General features: G+C 41.5%; 1 protein-coding gene across 1 annotated transcript in view; it reads right to left on the bottom strand.

The window, feature by feature from the left end:
* The window catches only part of anos1b (anosmin 1b), a 48,510-nt gene extending 29,370 nt beyond the window's left edge, over positions 1–19,140 (bottom strand). Inside the window, exons 1-2 of the mRNA XM_074634872.1 lie at positions 18,697–19,140; positions 5,965–6,012 (exon numbers count right to left, since the gene is read on the bottom strand). Of these exons, the coding sequence (XP_074490973.1) occupies positions 5,965–6,012; positions 18,697–18,882 (234 nt within the window). The 5' untranslated portion in view covers positions 18,883–19,140. The remainder of the gene's footprint in view (positions 1–5,964; positions 6,013–18,696) is intronic.

The following is a 19,140-nucleotide window of genomic DNA, read 5'->3' as shown; positions in this document are numbered from 1 at the left end:
ATATGGTTCTGTGTAACAAGCCATCTGGCGGTCAGGTTAACAACTCGTATAAGTGATGGAAAATTGATGGGTGAAGAATTTTCTCTAAAAAATAAACTATTTTAAACAGATATTTATAGAGAGGATTAGAGGGGAGTGGGGTAGAACAAGTATTATCCCTGTGCTCTTTATGCAGGAACCAAACAGCCTCTAATAAGTTGTATGTAGTACTAGAGCTCTGACTTACAGTGTGATGTGAAATCTACCAAGCAAAGGCTGAGCTTACAGAACTATTCCAGCTGGTATTAGAAGTAATATGAACCTCTTAAGAGCAAGTAATGAGGAATGAACAAGGACGAGTAACTGTGACTTGAAAGCTCTGCTCCTTTGTTCTGCATCAGACCTGTTTGTTAGTGGACATCCCGCTGCCTCACACACCTGGTATACATTACTATACGTCTACTTTGCATGTGTGTGTGAGAGAGAGAGTGAGATAAAAGAGGCAGGAGATGGACAGATTGAGGAATTGAGTGAGGGCTGTAGTTCAGTTTTAGTGAACTCCCATGTGTGTTTCCATGAGAGGGAGTCCACTGATGATGTGACACAAACCATATGTGTTGAGGCAACATCTGCCTGCTGTGTGTTTGTGCGTCTTCAAATCGAGAGATACCGGGCCCTTATGTAACAAAGGAACAGATAAAGCACCTTTATCTCTTTCTCTTATCCACTCACTAGAGAACTAACTTCAGAGAAGTTTTATCTTTTTTAAAAGTCTTTAACATTCTTCATGTACGAACGAGAATGTCCTGCAATCACAGATTTGATATAGTAGAAACAGTTTGGAAGACTATAATATATTATTGCAGAGTATTTGCACCTATACATGTCCTGCAGATGCACTTTACTGTCCCTTATACATTTACAAGTTTTTGTTTGTTTGTTTTTTAAACTGGGACTCAGAGATTAAAGATATTTAAAGAAAAGGCCATGAAATTTAAAAAAAAAAATATTCAAATACCTTGCTATTTTTACTTGTTTCGCGCCATGTCCTTGTTAAAAATGGAATCATTGTAAGCTTTCAGCCTCTTTACGTGAAATAGATGACAGAAAATTAAACTCATCCTTTAGTTTTGCAGTGCACCATTTTGTGTGTGTGACTGTGAGCAGATAGACTGACTATGTGTTACACACGTTAAAACTCTGAGAACAACTCGTTCAGTGCTGCTCCAAGTCTGGGTAAGGACCCAAAAAGGAGTTGAGGGAGAAGTAATACCAGTCCCCAAATTATTCTGTAAAAATCTCAAAATGTTATTGAGTATGTTACACTGCCAAAAGGCTTTATGAGATCCTGCACTGGAATGCAGGTTGAGACCAAGTCACATTTAGTGAGATCTGCCTTACTAATAACCCTAAAATTGGGTTTATAAACATAAGAAAAAATGTAGCTCCCCGGAGAAAAAGTCTGAAAATCAAACTGTGCAGAGGAGTGTTTTTCCTCCAACAGATCAACAGCTAAGGACCAGTGGACTCACTACTTCCTCCCCTCTGACTTTCTCCTTCTCTTTTTCTCTCTGCAGAGAAAATGGTCCAGACAAGGGCCAAGTATTGCACCTCAACAATGTTTTAGTCCCAACTAATGGTGTCCATAGCACCGTAATTGTCAAGGACTGAAAGCATTGAATGTCTGGTCATGTTTGTTTATTTTTTAACCAGATAGTTATTGCATTTAAATTAAAAAAAAAATGTCAGTCTTAGACAGCTAGAGGGTTGCAGGTTCGAATCCGGCTTGGGACCCTTCTGTGTGGAGTTTGCATGTTCTCCCCGTGTTAGCGTGGGTTTTCTCCGGGTACTCCGGTTTCCTCCCACAGTCCAAAGACATGCAGGTTAGGTTAATTGTGGACTCTAAATTGCCCGTAGGTGTGAATGTGAGCGTGAATGGTTGTCTGTCTCTATGTGTCAGCCCTGCGATGGACTGGCGACCTGTCCAGGGTGTACCCTGCCTTCGCCCAATGTCGGCTGGGATCGGCTCCAGCCCCCCCGCGACCCCTAACGGGATAAGCGGTTGCAGATGGATGGATGGATGGTCAGTCTTAGATGGTATTTCATACAGGTAAAGCTCTTTTCTGGCTGCTTGTGATTGGACAGTATCTAATATTTGAGAACTTTTGCTTATTGAAACTCTAGTGTCATATCAGTACTATTATTAACAACACTAGGGTACTTTCATACCTAACCCATTTGGTTCAGTTAAAACAAACTCAGGTCCGTTTGCTTGTTAGTACGGTTCGTTTGGGCTAGTGTGTAAGCTGTCAATTGAACTCTGGTGCGGACCGAACAACCGAACCGAGACCCACCTCCAAGCGGACTCTCGTGTGGTTTGTTTGTGGTGTGAAAACAAACGAACCAACCACAGGATTTTATGATAGCAGATATGTGATTTTAGCATGACTTCAAAAGCTAAGCTGCTAATAAATCCATCTGCTCATCGTGAAATCTGTTCAGAAAGTGATCTGTATTTAAGGCCATGTATATAAGCACATCAGCAGCGGTATTTTCCCTGATTAACAGGTCAAAAGCTGTTAAAACTGCTGTGCTTGCATCCGACTCTGTGTACTTTGTCAGTTCATTATAAGCTGTTTTGGGGATCTGTAGTTTACCTTCTTGTATAAAAAAGAACACATTCAGAATTAATAGAGTAGAGTAGAATTGAAACCAGGGAAGATTTGCTAGCCTAATGAAACAATAAAAAAGTGGACTGTGCTTATTCGATAATGCTCCCAAAGTGCATAATGAATAATAAAAGTATAGCAGCTTTAAATATCTCCCACATATCCTGTTAACAGAATATACACACTCCTTGGGAGCTTTAAAGCTTCAGTAGGCAACAATTGTTTTGGCATCATTGGGCAGAAATTCCATAATAACCTTTCAGCATATTGTAATTCAAGTGTTCTTAGAGAAAAATAGACTTCTACACCTCCTCATGGCTCTGGTTTCAGGCTTTAAAACATCTAGCCCGTGACGGAAGACTTTGGCCAATCACAGGTAATTTCAGAGAGAGAAAGCGTTCCTATTGGCTGTGCTCCGGCTGGTGGGCGGTGCTTGGTATTTCCTCAATAGATTTCAACATGGCTGCTGGATCACAAATTTTCTCATTTTACAGCTAAACAGTACACTACAAGATGTTTCTGAAAACATTTGAGGCGAGAAATAGGCATTACAGTAACAGAATATTGATTCATATTTGAACAGTGCTGCCTAGTTTGACCGGTTGGTCGGAGTTCGCGAGTGATTGACTGGCGGGTCTCAAAGACGGAAGCTGGACGGCAGAGTCTAGATTAGCTCTGACTGGTTGTTTTCCTCCAGGCTGTGAAATCTTGCAGACGCCATTAGGAGCACCGGAGGACACAGAGGCACATGCTTTTTTCAGATTACCCGTCTCATGCACTACTGTCAGGATATAGCGTTTTATAAATATAACTTTTTTTAATCATATTTGCTCCAATCTTGCCTACCTCAGCTTTCAACAGCGTTGGACTTCCTCTGCTTTATAATTAATTATTTTGATGAATCTAGGTAATTATGGTTGAGGACTGGGATACGTGCTTTTCTCTTCTAATTTATTTTTGCTGGCCTGCCCCGGTGACTTTTACAAATTGGTCTGTGTCCACGTTCAACAGACTGTAAAACGGTAAGAATTAATAACTCTGCAATTCAAACAAGCAAGAAGAGACACTGTGCATGTCTGTGCAGTATCAGCCTGTCTGAGAGGAAAGTTGTGGTTTACACAGCGTCAGCCCCCACTGGCCTGTTTCAGAGACTGTTGTTGGACGTTGGTTACAGCACAGTGCCACACTGGTATTCACACATGTACAACAGCAAGACACAAAGCCAAGGTAATAAAGTTTAGATGTGGTATTAAACTAGAAAATATTTTCTTTTTCTCTCTGTGTCGTTGTTGAACTCTAAACATCAGGAGTAGAAACAAAGGAAGGGAGAGAAGGAAGGGAAGGATACAGATACGTTTGGGTAAGGTCAAAGGAGCTGTGTGTTTGTGTTTGAGGTGGCGGGGGGTTAGGTATAGAAGGAAGCTGAAGTCTGATGTTTTGCTCAGTGCGGTATCCACCTCAATGGTCTGCTGGTGGGAGTTTTGGAGGGGGGCTTGCTCTTGACTGTTGTTGACATTAACCCCGGCTGACCTCAACATACACACACTACTGATATACGCGCTGTACGGAAAAAAAGCTCTCGCTCTCACGCCTGTTTCTTGCTTTTCCTTTGTCCGACTGTGCATTTGTGGAAAAGCTTGGAATTGTTGCAAGAAGTAAAATACGACTCAGGTGTGCTTTCAGCCGGGATGAAGCTTTGAGGTCTGAACCTGAACGGAGAGTTCAGAAAACACATCAATAAGAAACCAGACAGAATCTTTCAAGAAGTCATTAATATTGAGTAAGTTAAGGTCAGTGAGTAAAAGGTAATGGTGGACAGATATTTAACAGACTTGTTTTTAGCTGTAGAGTACACAGCATCAATATTTAGTCCTTAAAGAGTTTCTGATCTCACATATTTTGTTTAGTAATCAAAATTTTCTCTTACTCTCAAGTATGAAATCTTTTTTTTTTCTTCCTGTTTTGATCTTTTAGCTTGTCTGATTTATAATTTGCATCAAAATATGGATACCCCATTCTGTCTTATCCACAAACTGTCTGAGATGGGACCAGCACTCTAAAACACCCACAGTAATAATGTCCAGAAAGCCGTAACAAGCTGGAGCTGCTGCAGTGTGGACAGACTGGAAGCTAAAAATACACAGCATGGAAACTCCTCTTGAATCAAACAATGAATTAGCACACACACACACACACACACACTCACAGTTAAGCCTCCTGGCAGGGAGTGTTAAGTGAATAAACAGGGTATAATCTTTGCTCGATGGATAATGGGGATATACTGGGGAGGACGTTATTTTAACTGAAAACACAACCTTTGCTATTACAGGAGACATGTGGTGGGTGTAAAGAAGAAATAAGCACAAGGGAAGCAAGAGAAAGACTCTCTCTGTCTCTTTGCCTCTCGATGCAGAGATGAAGATCAACACTCTGCCTCCGCTTTTACTGTTGTTGTGTCAGGTTTGTTATATTCTAGGATCAGGATGTTATCAGACGTATACTACCCAAAAAGCATTTTCCCCATAGACCACCATTGTAAAAGAGACATCTGTAAAACTGTTGACGGGACACCTGAACTGCAAACGAGGTCGATTAGGACTCTTTCTATTATGAATTTGTGATCCATGGAGGTTTTATGTTTGAAAAACTCCATGACCTTTTCTTGGCTTCACTTCTCAGACCTCGAGGTTGCCGGCTGGATGTGATAAAAAAAAGCCATACCTGTAATGTGTTTAATGTGCCACTAGAGCCATTTGTCAAGACGTATATTTTAAATCACTGAGTCAATGAAAAAAGATCAAAACATTTGACATTTGATCTTTTTTTCATTGCAATTTTTACCCTCAGCACCTTCTTGTTTTCTGGTAGTGTGCTGTAGTTTTTGGGAAGTTTTGTTCAATCAGTGAGAGAAGTACTTGTCCCGTTCTTCATGGAAACCTATTTCTTCATAGTAGAGGACAAAAATCTTGTCCCCTCAAGATCAACAACTTATTTTATAGTTACTCTACTGTTGTTTTGTGCAGTGTTTCACCCGCTTCTTCTCAAGTGTAAGCAATGAGCTCCACTAGGATGGAGTAACATGCAGAAGGTCCTCCCCATCTAACCAGTAGGATATGTTAGTGCAACAAAAGGGACCCCCTGGAGCCCCTGGTCTTGACTCCTACATCGAAGACTCGGTTTTGGGGTTATTATGACTGGCTTAAGAGCAGGGTTAGGGTTGGGGTTAGGCACTGAGTGATTAATGTTTGGGTAAGCCTTCAGGGAATTGAATGCAAGTCATTAAAAGGTCTTTAGAAGTGTGTGTATGACTACTTACCTGAGCACAGCGTCTGTGGTTTTCACACCAAACCAGAACTTGGTCACTCTGGAAAGAGACGGAGAGGATGAGGATTAAAACAAACACACAGAGAGAAAGACATCTTTCACAGACTAATCCTGTGTTTGACACATTCTGCCCACATTTGCCCCTTTTGCATTAGACTTCTGTCTAACATACAAGGAGACAGGAAGCTAAATATTGTTAATAAAAGGTCACCATAACCAGAGCAAACCTGACGGACACACACTCAACCTTTCTCTTATTTACATAATTATCCTCGGGGTGCAAAGTGACTTAACACACTGTGTTTGTGGTTGGTGGACCAGACAGAAGCCACGTCACTTGGTGAGATGTATGTTTATGTGAGTGTGTACAGTTACTGCTAAGTGAGTCAAGACCACCAGTAAACATGGCTGCTATAACCACCGTGACAGAGGGAGACGTCATCTCATGACCACAGGGACAGAAATACGGATCAACCAAACCGACCCCTCGTCCTCAAGGTCCTGCAACTTTTCAAAATGTGTCTTCCATCCAAATTAAACTCCTTAAAAGAAACTTGTACTTATCCATACTTGATATTGAATGCACAAGACAACGCAGACCTGCCTGTGACACAACAAAGCTGTTGATACCCGCGCTACATGAAGTATTTTTTGTCATTATTACATCATTGTGAAATTCTTATTCTAATAGGGGTGTCGCGGTATACTGGTACTGACGATAACCCTGATATTTAAAAAATTAAATATTGATATCGTTAATAATCTTTATTGTGAATTCTTTTGGCTACAATAATCGTGTAGTGAGAATTTGATATCTTCACAGCCCTATGTTATAATTACCATAAACAAATAATATCATGGTCAAGATAACTGGTAGCCTCTATATTAAGTTCACACCTCCCATTAATGATGCAAATTTTGATTATTTTCATTATCGCTTAATCTATTGATTATATTTGATTAGTGCAAAAACAGTTTATTCTAAAAAAGGTAAAAAAAAGAAAAATTATGAAAATAATGCTCCGAGGCGTCATCTTCATTTTCTTTGAACTAAAAGTACAAAACCTAAACATATTCAATTTACAATGACATAAAACAAAGTAAAGCAAAAAATTATTATTTGAGAAGCTTGAAGTAAATTATTTTTAGTGTTTTATCGATTAATCAACTAATCATTTCAGCTCTTCTTCCCGTAAACCCTGTTGGTTTCACAGTGTCGATGTTACTGCTTGTTTCTTGCCCCTTTTTGAACCCCTACACTACATTTGAGTAATTACGTTTTTATGTCATTTTTTGTAATGTTTTTTTGGAGATTTTGGATCATTAAATGGTTCAACAGCAGACTGAAAACCCTGTCTGACTCAAAACGTCAGTGTGGCAGAACTGCTGCTCTTGGCGTTGACATCATCAGCACAATCACGATGCCATCATCCAACATCAAAACAGCTATTACAATACTGTTGTGTGTGCAGTTGTGTATCTGTCTGTTGTCATGTGTGTGTGTGCCTCCAGGGAGTGTATGAGCCTCTAGTGTGTGTGTGTGTGGGATAAGCCCTCTTAACAACTCCTAAACCCTCTCCTGAGCGCACTGTATTTAGCCTGAACCAAGATCATCTCTTTCCACACACGCGCTCGCACACAGACACACACACACGAACACTTCTCAGGACTTCTCTTTTAAGTAGCCTTTGTGCTCCTGGTATGATGAGGGTTAAGGGGTTAGAGTTGGGGTAACAGTGCAGAGGTTAAAGGTTAGAGATTAGGGGTTAAGGACTTTCACGGTACAGAAGATGCTGAATTGACTCATTCACTCTTCAACATTCAAAACAGATGCATACTGACAATTTGATGAAATAGCTGCTAAAGGAGCCAAATTGGACTTTGATGTATGAAGCTGAGGACTTATTTCACTTACAAGCTCCGTAAAGATGCTGCATGTAAAACAACTCACTGTCACTAAAACATCCGAGGATTTTTACTGAGGTGAGGGCAAGATTAAAGCCTTGACATAGTGGAAAATTGTATTAGACATGAAGAAATGAATGATTTGTTCATTGTTGGTATTTTGAGAAGCCCCAGAGTCCTTCACACTTCCCCAATAGTGAGTCAATCTCCTATAAACGTGTTTATAGCCTGGTACAAAAACGTTTTTGGTCGCTAATTTCCCTGTTCATGACAACTGTATGGAGGTGAATTTTTATATAACTCACCTGCTTAAATTATATTAAGGCTTAAAGTTAACATAATTGAGGGCATGGCCGCTTTGAATGGCAGGTGAGTGCCGTACCAGGTCGCTCTGTCTGCAACGCTGCGTCACCCGGGCCCGCTTCATCTCCACCACCGCTCAGCGTCTTTGCCTATTTTTGGATTAGCGGGGAATTAGGCTGCGTCGTCAAGGCCAACATGGTGACTGACGGAGCAGCCCACTTTGAGCTTCACAACAGCTCTTCGGAAACCTATGGGTGACGTCACAGAGACTACGTCCATATTTTATACAGTCTATAGTCTATGCATGATAGATATCAGATCTTCTCTGATATCAGATTTGTGTTGTAATGACTTCACGTAAGGACAATTGAGGCTCATCGAGCTTGTTCTATTATTCATCCAAGTGAAGATTGACCTGAAGCACAAGTTTTCCACATCACATAAAGAGGTGCTGGTCAGATAGTATAGTTAAACGCTTCTTTCTGACTGTAAGTCGGGTAGGGCTGCCTCTCACAATATTTGTAAATTTCCAAAATGGACAAACCATCAGTCACGCCTGCTTTCTGCAGAAACACACCATTGAGCATCTGTGTGAAAATGGTCAGAGCTCCAAGTTCTCTACAAATTTTGTTTGCCTCATTCCTCTCATATTCTCACCCTTGTCCACTGCTACAGCTGTTTTACTGTTGCCTCGGTTGTCCAGCTGTTGGCAGCAGTGAAGAGGTGGTTAGTTTTCAGAGAGGAGACATCAGGAGTGCAACCAAAATCAGGATCAAGTTCTCAAGAAAGACCACAATAATGTCGCTCAGAGTTCACAACGCTTAAACAGAAACTCAGTCTGTGAAGTGGTTGTTGGACATAATCTTGGGAGAAATACAAGTGTATGTCTTGCTCATGCTAGTATGCCTTTAAGACTAAATGAGTATTGATGGGATGGACACCCTTGGTTTAACAGTAATCTGTGCTAGGTGTTAAAAGGGATAATGCTCAGGCCACTTCTTAACCAGCCTCCTATAGAGATAAATCAGAGAGGGAGGAAGAAGAGAGCAGTGGAGCATAAAAGTGGTTAGATCTCTGATGAATATATTAGTAACAAGTCTGTGGGGAGGGATGGATGGAAAGGACCAGATGAGAGGAGGAACGGAGCAACGGCTGTCATGGTATCACTACAGAGACAGAGAAACACCTTCCTCCTCTGCCCACCTTGTCTCTCTTTCCTCCTGTCTTCAAGGCACTTTCTGACGACGCAAAACTGACACTGCCAGGGTGCTACTGAATGCATCATAAATGATGAAGTTGCCATGAATACAGGTCTTATAGTAGCAGTGTAACTCACTCAAATGGAAGTGGTTCTTAACTCTCTCAAACAATAAGACACATGTGAATAACCTCAATAATCTGTGCTTGTAATGTTACACAGACACTAAGGGCCTTAATTAAACCATCAATAATGCATGGCGTAAGTGCATTTAGGGCGTGTCCAACTCCACTTTTGCTAGTTATACCCATGGCAACACAGATGGGCATAAGTACATTTGCTACTTACACAACGTGGGCGCTTGGCATGAAATTGACAACTGCGTCAGCCTGAAACTAGCAAGGATGGTTAATTCAACAAACCATCATTCTGTCTTTCTTTTTGGTGGAGAAAAACTGATACAGAAGAGCACTTTGTCATTCTTTATGTCTTTCATTTGTACCCTCCAACTCTTCCTCTCAGTCTCTCCACATTGCTGCCAACTTCTGTAAAAATAACTTGACAACGATGGTGATGATATACTGTAGATGCTCCACTCAAAGAGCTGAGGACAGTTAAGTATCTCCAGATTTTCACTGAGGCGATATAAAGCTGCTTTCCCCGCTGCTGGCCTGACATCTTCATCCCCTATCTTAATCTTTTTCACGCTCTCTTTCTTCTTCTGTCTTCCTCGCCATAACATCCCCCTTTTTTCTGTCACTCCTCTTCAGCCCCATCTCTTGCAACACACACATTAATGCACGCACGTGTGAATGTACACATACGCACACTGATCCCAAGGCAATTTCATGGGACATATTTGCTGTCAGAGCCAATCAAGGCAGTTTTGATGGGCCTGTGTGCCGTGTGGCTATTAAACGGTGGTCAGAGTGGGGTTTCGTAGGGTCTCAGAGAGTATGTGTCTGCGGCAAAACAGCTGCACATGTTGAAAAAGTCGGGGGAAAGAAAGGGAGGATTGGAAGAAGAAGGTGACTGGAAGAAGAGGAAAGAAGTTGGATGAGGGAGACTGAGAGGAAATGGGAGGGAGGGAGTTGAGCAGAGCGGAGGGAGACAGACAAAAGAAGGTGAAAGATGGAAATAAATATTAGTTAATAGGAGCAGAGAGGAAACTGGCTATGATCGGTGGATACTAGTTGTGAAACAGGACGCAATAAATTTTGCTGATTGCTGTTCGTCTGGCTGTTATTTTATTAATGGGAACTTTTAAAAGTGCATTTTCATCCTCAGTGTAAGAACATTTTAAAATGTACAAATGCATTAATTGTGGCACTATACTTCTGGCAAGGATGAAGTTGTATATGATTGTATTGCATGTATTTATTTACAAATAAAGTGTATTTATTTATTTATTTAAAGGGGAAATATCACGAAAAATCCACTTTTTCAGTGCTTGTACACATACATTTGGGTATGTGGAGTGCTTACCAACCCACAAACTGTGAAATAAAACAACCCAGTCAGTTTTTTGTGGGATACCTGAATCAGAATCATGTGATTCAACAAGCCATTTAGATTTGGCTCCCCTTCTACAATTTCATTTAGCAGACGCTTTTGTTCAAAGCGTCTTACATCTGAGAATTCGAACACAAGCAAGTCACATGCAGGCTCATTAAAATATATCGCCCACAGCTTGAGAACTACCTTTGTAAAGGTGCACCATATTTTTCTCGTAAGGCCAATCAGAGCAGACTGGGATTTTTTGAGAGGGGTCCTTAAAGAGACAGGCGCTAAAATAGAGCGTTTCAGACAGAGGGTGAATACCGGTATATTCAGACAGACAGGATGAGAAAAAGAATGTGTTTTTGAACATTAAAGCATGTTCTAGTAGAAACCCAAAATACAAGTATGAACCTGAAAATGAGCATATGTCCCCTTTAAACATCTTAAAACCAATATAAAGTCATACAAAACATTTTGATCCAAAAGGCTTTTGTGCATTTTATGGTTCATGCACCAAAACACCTTACACTACTGCTCACACGGTACCTTGTATGAAAAATATCACTCCAACTCAGTTTATGATCTATGACTGAGAGCAAAAATGTGCAAAAATCCCATTTCATTTTAACAAGGGATTTCCACATGGCTGGATTTAATACCAACACTTAAAACACACTCTATCCTGGGATCCGCAAGAGAAATCTGTCTGAGCCTGAGACACGAGAGACCCGTCAGAACCAGAACTGACCCACGGAGTAAGGAACACTTGCACTAAAGGACTTCCACATGGCTCTGATGACTTCGGAGTCCACAGTAATCATTGTTGAAGAATAACAACCTGATGTTACTGAATGCAACAGAAGAAAGAGGCAGGGACACAAACACACGCACAGAAACATGCACGGTCAACATGCACGCGCACAGCTGCACACACCCTTCAGTGTTTGAAAGAGAGTGAGATATAAATCACACTTCTGCCAGATGCAGCGATAAAAAGTGAGTATGTGCAAGAGAGAGAGAGAGACAGAGGCAGAGAGAGAGTGTGTGTACATATTATGTGTGTGTGTGTTGTGGTCAGTGTTTGCAGTGAGGCGCAGTAAGAAAGTCTATTTAACACGAGGCATTAACTCTGCTAATCACACCCAGATGACCCAGAAGCAATCACAGCTACGGTGTGTGTGTGTGTGTGTGTGTGTGTGTGTGTGTGTGTGTGTGGTGAATGCATCATGACTAACTTCCACTTAACAGAATATGAAGTTCTTCCAAAAAAGCCCATGTTGAGGTCTGTGCATTCCCGACAGAATCCCCTAATTAGCTAACGTGCGTGCGCCCGTGTGTGTGTGCGTGTTTCCGTGCACGTGTGTCAACGTTAGTGTTTGTGGTTCCCCACATCCTGTAAACAACAAGAGTCACAACAAAGTGGTTGTTATACGGTCCTGAACTCTTTGCCTCATCCGACAATTACGTCGGCATCCGTCTTTCTGTTTCGGGTCACTTCCAACAGCAGCAATGATGGAACTCCATCGATGAACAAAACACTCACACAATGATCAATAAATTAAAGGAAAAGTTCAACGTTTTGGGAAATAAGCTTATTTGCTTTCTTGCCGAGAATTAGATGAGATGATTGATCGGACTCACATCTGTATGCTAAATATGAAGTTACTGGTCCTGACCATAGACTGTATATAAAGACATGACAGCTCCCCAAAAGTGAAGCCAAAACATCTCAATTGCCCCCTGGTGGCCCTTCATGTTAGCAGATTGGACATGGGCTAACAAGCCGCGGCCGTCCTCGGATCGTGATTGGTTCGGGCGGGTGACCACGATAACGCGGCTGCACCGCCCGATCAATACGGAGCAGACTCGGGCTCCAAAATCTAAAGATGGCAGATTTTGGCTTCACTTCTGTACTGTTGAAGAAGTGGAGACACGTCGTCCATCTTTATATACAGTCTATGGACCTAACCAAGAAATAGGCCGACATACAGTATACTGTAACTCCCTGTAAAACTGCAATTTGTCGTTTTGAATCTTTGGTTTTTGGAAAAATTAAACAAATGAGAAACAATGTGTTAATTAGTGAGCTTGAGAGGCGCTGATAGGTGGACACAGGCAGGCTAGCTGTTTCCCCCTGTTTCCTGTCTTTGTGCTGAGATAAGTTAACCCAAAATACCGACGTTTTTAAATTACGCAAGTTTGTTACGTAAAGAAACTTAAAGAGGACCCATTATGCTAATTTTCAGGCGCATACTTATATTTTGTGTTTCTACTAGAACATGTTTACATGATTTAATATTAAAAAAAGACAAAAAGCCCAGTCTGCTCCGATTGGTCAGCTGGTCCACTGTTGTGATTGTGAAACTTTTTGGACTCCGTTTCAGCTCCGCTCTAACTAGCTTTATTTAAGGGTGTGCCAAACTAGTCGCTAGGCAGGTATTATGCAAATGTATTACTTGGTCACAACATCACATTACAGAAGAAAAGGTAGGATTTAAAGCAGGGCGTTTCAGGCAGTTCAGGAGCAGTGTTTCTGTGGGGGAGAGTAACTCCCTTTGGCGTGGATTTTGGGCTTTGTAACTTTGCAGACCTTTTACAGGCACAAACAAACTATATAACACACTAAAGGAAAGGGAAAAAGCACAACAGCATAATAGGTCCTCCTTAACTAGGCTACATAACTGAACTTACATAAAAAACATACTTATTTTATTCCAAACCACAATCTTCTTTACTAAACCTAACCAAGTAACTTTGTTGCCTAAACTTAAGTGATGCTAAGAGGTCCTGACCGAGCTCTGTATGTGACAAGATGGGAATGAAAAGGGGATGGTTAACCGGCTGCCGGCTGTAGCTTCATATTCAGGGTGCAGATATAAGAGTGATCACCAGTGGGATGAAGAATGGGTTTAATTGCTGAGGTATCAGATATAATATGCCGACACGGGTTTGATGTGGTAAAAGAGTCTCTCTTTCTGGAGCTGAAAGAACAAAGCCATGCCGCCATTCCAGCTGTAATTTACTGTCTTGGAATTTCTAGCCCTGGTTTCAGGTGAGTCACTCCTACGCTGCCACAGTTTTATCACCATCTGTCCCTGGTTCTGCTGATCAAATGACAGGCCAGTCACAAAGCCGCAGAAAGAGGCAGATACTTTATCTCTGAGAGGAATCAAACAAGCCTTTGTCCTCTGCCGTCACCGACCCCTCTGCCCGTCTCTCTGCTTTTTAGCCAGCGTATTAGTTTGTCAGGCTGTCTGTCTTCATGTCACCTGTCTGTGTGTGTGTGCGTCTACCTGCCTGCTCACCCTCACGTCTTTCCATCTCAGAACCACGTCTGTCTATCTGACTTTATCTCCCCGTCTGTCTCTGTTGCAACCTGACCTAACCGTTGTCTCTGGTCTTATTCAGAGCGTGACTGGTTGGCTGACCGACCTCTGGGCTGATTAGAGTTACCTACCGCAGAGCAGCCGACACACACACACACACACACACACACACACACACACACACACACACACACACACACACACACACACACACACACACACACACACACACACACACACACACACACACACACACACACACACATATACATAAACATGAATGCACAGACAGCTCATTCAGCTTCACACTGGCCCTCAGCCCCTGGCTCGAACCTCTAACCAGCTCATCAGCACCACAGACCTGTGAGTGTTTAAGACACGCAGTCTAATCTGATCTACTACATATGTGCTAAAAGATCCCGCTCTGCAGGCGAGGCTGCAGTTTTTTTCTTCTTATTTTTAGGAGTTTACATCAAGGAGGAATTTGGGAATATGACAACATACCAGCAAATATATACTCATGCGCGCACACACACACATATACACACACAAAGAGCTATAATTACACTATTACACCATACAAGGGAAAGTAGTGGAAAACCCAGAGAAGCAGCAGAAAGCGAGGTGTAAATAGAAATCTGGTGACTCACATTCTAGTGGCTACACACACACTGGGAGAGAAAGAGCCAAAAACACAGGGTTCACCCACATGAAGCCGGAGGAAGCAATGTGTGTGTTTGTGTCTGAGTGTGGTGACAGAGTAGGATGAGTAAAGCTCTATTTGCCCTCACTGATGTTATAGTTGCTGGAGCTGTTATCAGATGGGTTATTTTTTTTGTTCTTTAAACGTTATGTTCTTTAAATGAATGAACGCTCTAACACGCAGTGTCTCCCGCTCCCATTAATCACTCTGTGTGTTCTGCTACACTGTCCTATAATAGGTTCAGGGAGTGATGCTGCTCCCCAGGATGTGGCTGAGAGGAAACTTGTTTCCTTGTTTGCTCAAAGTTTAGAGGCTCTTTTTAATTTGGTAAAACACACAAAGTTTTCGGCGCCTCTTTTATATCCGAAAATTAGTTTCTCAGTCGCACGTCAACATCATCCTTCTTCTTCTATTCTTTTTCTTTTACATATTTCAGTTAGGGCTGCAGCTAGCGATTATTTTCATTGTTGATTAATCTAAACAATGCAAATGTCTTTCTTTTTTGAAGTGAGTTACTTTAAAATCTCTTTTAAAGTTATATGAATCAATCAACCTCTGTGTTCTTACTGCAAAAGACCTGCGTGCTTTGTTTCAAGATGTTGACAGTCTTAAAAACCTCAAATTTAAAAATAAATAAAATTTACGAGTGGAATTGTTTGAGTGAAAATAAATATTCTAATAACTTAATTTGTTTAAATAAAAATAAGATGTACAGTACGTGTACAGTACACCAAACAAAGTGCTAATAATGACTAAATGTTTCTTTGCTTTCTGGATTCTGGGATCTTTTCTCAATAGGTAAGTTGATCATTTGTTTAAAGATATCAGCGTACTATGTTAGAAAATCCTGGAAGTCTAAACACACCATGGAAGTCAACTAATGCTGAGAGTATGCCAGAAAATGAACTCACAAGAAATAAAAAAGTTGTATTAGGATCAGGGCTGCAAAATATATAATTTTTTTTAAATCATCATCGCATTGTCAACTTGCACGATAGACACTTTGCAAAAAACTGTGATATTTCACTTTGGATATAAAACCAATGTATTAAATTACATTCTGTCTGTAGACGCTATTCTGCGATCCGATACGTGCCATGCTGTTAACTCTCTGGCCAATCAGACAGAGCCCTCGCCGTTATGCAAGGTCCAACGATAAAAAGTTACGTCAGGCCAGTAAATACAATCAGCCAGTTGCCCAATCGGGTCAATGCTCAAAAAAGTGAGTGAGCGAGCGACGTTACTACAACTGCTCTACTCTCTGAGACTTCGCTCTGCTTTGTCTGTGTTTGTCTTTGCGTAAGAAGTGTGCCGCATGAAGACAGAAACGGGCTTGTTTACTTCATTGATGACATGGGGGTCAATCATAAAACCTACGAGTTGAAACGCAACAGAACATTTATTACGTCTTTGCACGTATGCACTACGCGTATAGGAGAATGTGTTAAACGTGCCCTCCAAGGAAACTCTAGAAAGTAGTATAAACAGAAATGCTATGCGTCCGTGGTGTCTGCGTCCGCATACGCATTTGCTTGGGAATATATCAGGCCCTAGAGTGACGGTGGATGCGCTCAGAGCAGACAGGTGTTGACCAGAAAAAAGTAACAGTAAAGCTGTCGAGTAATGTAGTAAATGTACAGTGTAGGTTTCGGCTTGTCCATGAATAAACACTGCAGCTCCTCAAGACCCAAGTAAAGTATATATACATACATGTATATACAGGTACTGTGCAAGCCTGAGTCAAGAACTGAGTACACTTTAATATCTGTTTATTTATCGTAAGTAATATCGTTATCACGATATTCAACAATGTTATTGTATATTTTCCTCATATCGTTCACTTTTAAAAATGAAACCCAAGTAGAAACTGAATATCTGGCCTGTTTGCTACCTCCCAGTCAGTTGGTTTAATTTCCATCGCTGCCGTTTGATGCTCAACATCTGACTACTGCACTCCACTTCATAAAATTTAAACCAAATGTTCCCTTTCTCACACCTCCATACCAGAAACCCCACACACATCTCCCTGCTAGAGAGTCATCCAGAGGCTACCCTCATTACCCAATGCACAGGTGTCGGGAGTCTATTCTGGATGGACGCTGACCAGACCAAACTTTCGTTTTATTCACGAACATATGCAAACCTCCACACACACACATAACTACATTCACACACTTTCTTCTACACACCTCAGAGCCACTAGGGCTGAACTCTGTGGTTAATGACTTTCCCACCCACTACACAGCATGCACATGTTGAAGCCGTTAACGATAAGTGGCTTTTCGGACTTGGTAACGTCCTAATGTCCCCGTTAATCTCACATTCCACACTACAAAGGCCGCAGAACATGGGCCAGCGATTTCACTGAGATGAGTCATTTTGTCAACTCTTATAATCCAGTAACCTAAATTTTTTCAGGGTACCTTTTGGCCCTCTACTGACACTGGGCATCTTCAATCTGAGCAACATCAGAACATTTGTCCAAACCTTCCTGATGAATGTTGGAAAAAACTCATTGTTTCAGGTGAGATCACACCGTCTCCTCTGATCAATTATTTCAGGAATAAGTGCTCAACTGTGCTTGTACTTTTTTTATGTTGTACATAACACCTGTTAGCTGATCTAAAATCTCTGCAAAATATGGCATCGAGTGGCCATTGTGTCTGTAAAGACCCCTAAAGAAGGAAGAATACATGCTGTATTTCTCCAGCAAGCAACACAGTTCTTTTTCACCTATCAGAGCAGAGAAATATAATTATTTATGTGATGTTTCAATGTTTTAATAAAGTTTCATGACGCAATTTAAAGTTTATGTTTGTGGTTACATGCATCACTGAGAGCTGATTCAGCCACTCCTGCATGCTGTACTGCTGAATCTGACAATTCACTGAGGTCATTATTATGTATATAGTGTCACAGCCATTCCAGTGAGCCAGCATGCACAATACCAGGGCCATGGCCCACCTAAATGGAACAGGGCCGTAATTAATGTTATTAATTACACCTGTGTTAACCGAGCCCCCAGGAAGAGCGCCAGTCCTTGATGCCAATTTTCATAGTGGCCAAACGGCGGTACTACAACTTCTGTGTCCATCACGTGATGCCATTGGGCCCAAATAGACTTTTTTCGTGTCAATTTCCACTCCAGTCTTTTCAAAATAAAACTGCTTAGGTTTAGGAAAAGATTGACTTGGTTAGGTTTAGGCAACAAAACTACTTAGTTAGCTTTAGGTAAAGATCGCGGTTTTGGTTAAAATAACTCAGGAAGTGCTGTAACTTAAGTACGGAAGTTACGTAACAAATAAACCAACTTTGTGGTTTCGCACAGAACACGAACAATTCCTGTGCTTTTTGACCCACCCATCCATACAGACCTTCTCCATCCGCGGTGTTCGCCGCTCTTTATACTTCCCGGTTTACAATTATGTGGATTACATACAAATTGATTTTGTGCCGACCAAAATGTGAAATTCATGTCTATATGTACACGAATCAATACATTCAATTTTGTGACTATTTCACAAACTGCTGTGCCACTGGGCTGTAATTTCAGTATAGTCCTTATATTTGAGGAACACAGTTTTACTCACCTTTGAAGATCACATAAATGTTTAAAGTATCAAACTCATGTAGCCTAATTAGACTGGGTTTTAAGTGGTTGCCCATATAGGTCTTTTATTTTATGACTTCTTCTCATTATTACACACTTGTCCTGACTGCAGCTCATATTTGACCTGAGTGTTAACCCTAAACACTCCTCAATAAGTGACTGTAGGTGGTTGTAGGTACCTGGAGATGTCTGAAGGCAGCAGTGAGCTGGGTCATGTGCAGAGTGAGACACCTGGACGAGCATCTGGCGCTGATGATCTTCTCCTGAACATCCTCCTGCTCCGGTGAACTCCTGCGGGCTCCAGTCACCGACAACACCGACAACACCGAGCACAGGAGCACCACAGCGGCCACACGGACTGACATTACACCGTGTAATGAAGTACAGCACGAGGAAACGAGATAAAACAAATTAAACGGCTTCTTCTTCCTCGTGTCAAGGTTCGCTCGTCAACGTTCTGCTCTTGCGACCCTTTAAGTTGTCAGAATGAAAACATTCTGAGCGCGAGCCCCGAGTGGAGCGGCTCTCCCCTCCTCGCGGACACTCCCACCAGCGGTACAAGTGCGGCCACGCGGAGATACAATGTATCTTTATCCTTATCATAAACTCTAGAATGCACCTCC

This window comes from Sebastes fasciatus, chromosome 5 (assembly GCF_043250625.1).
Source record: "Sebastes fasciatus isolate fSebFas1 chromosome 5, fSebFas1.pri, whole genome shotgun sequence".
Taxonomy (NCBI): Eukaryota; Metazoa; Chordata; class Actinopteri; order Perciformes; family Sebastidae; genus Sebastes; species Sebastes fasciatus.
This window is presented reverse-complemented; position numbering and strand designations above follow the sequence as displayed.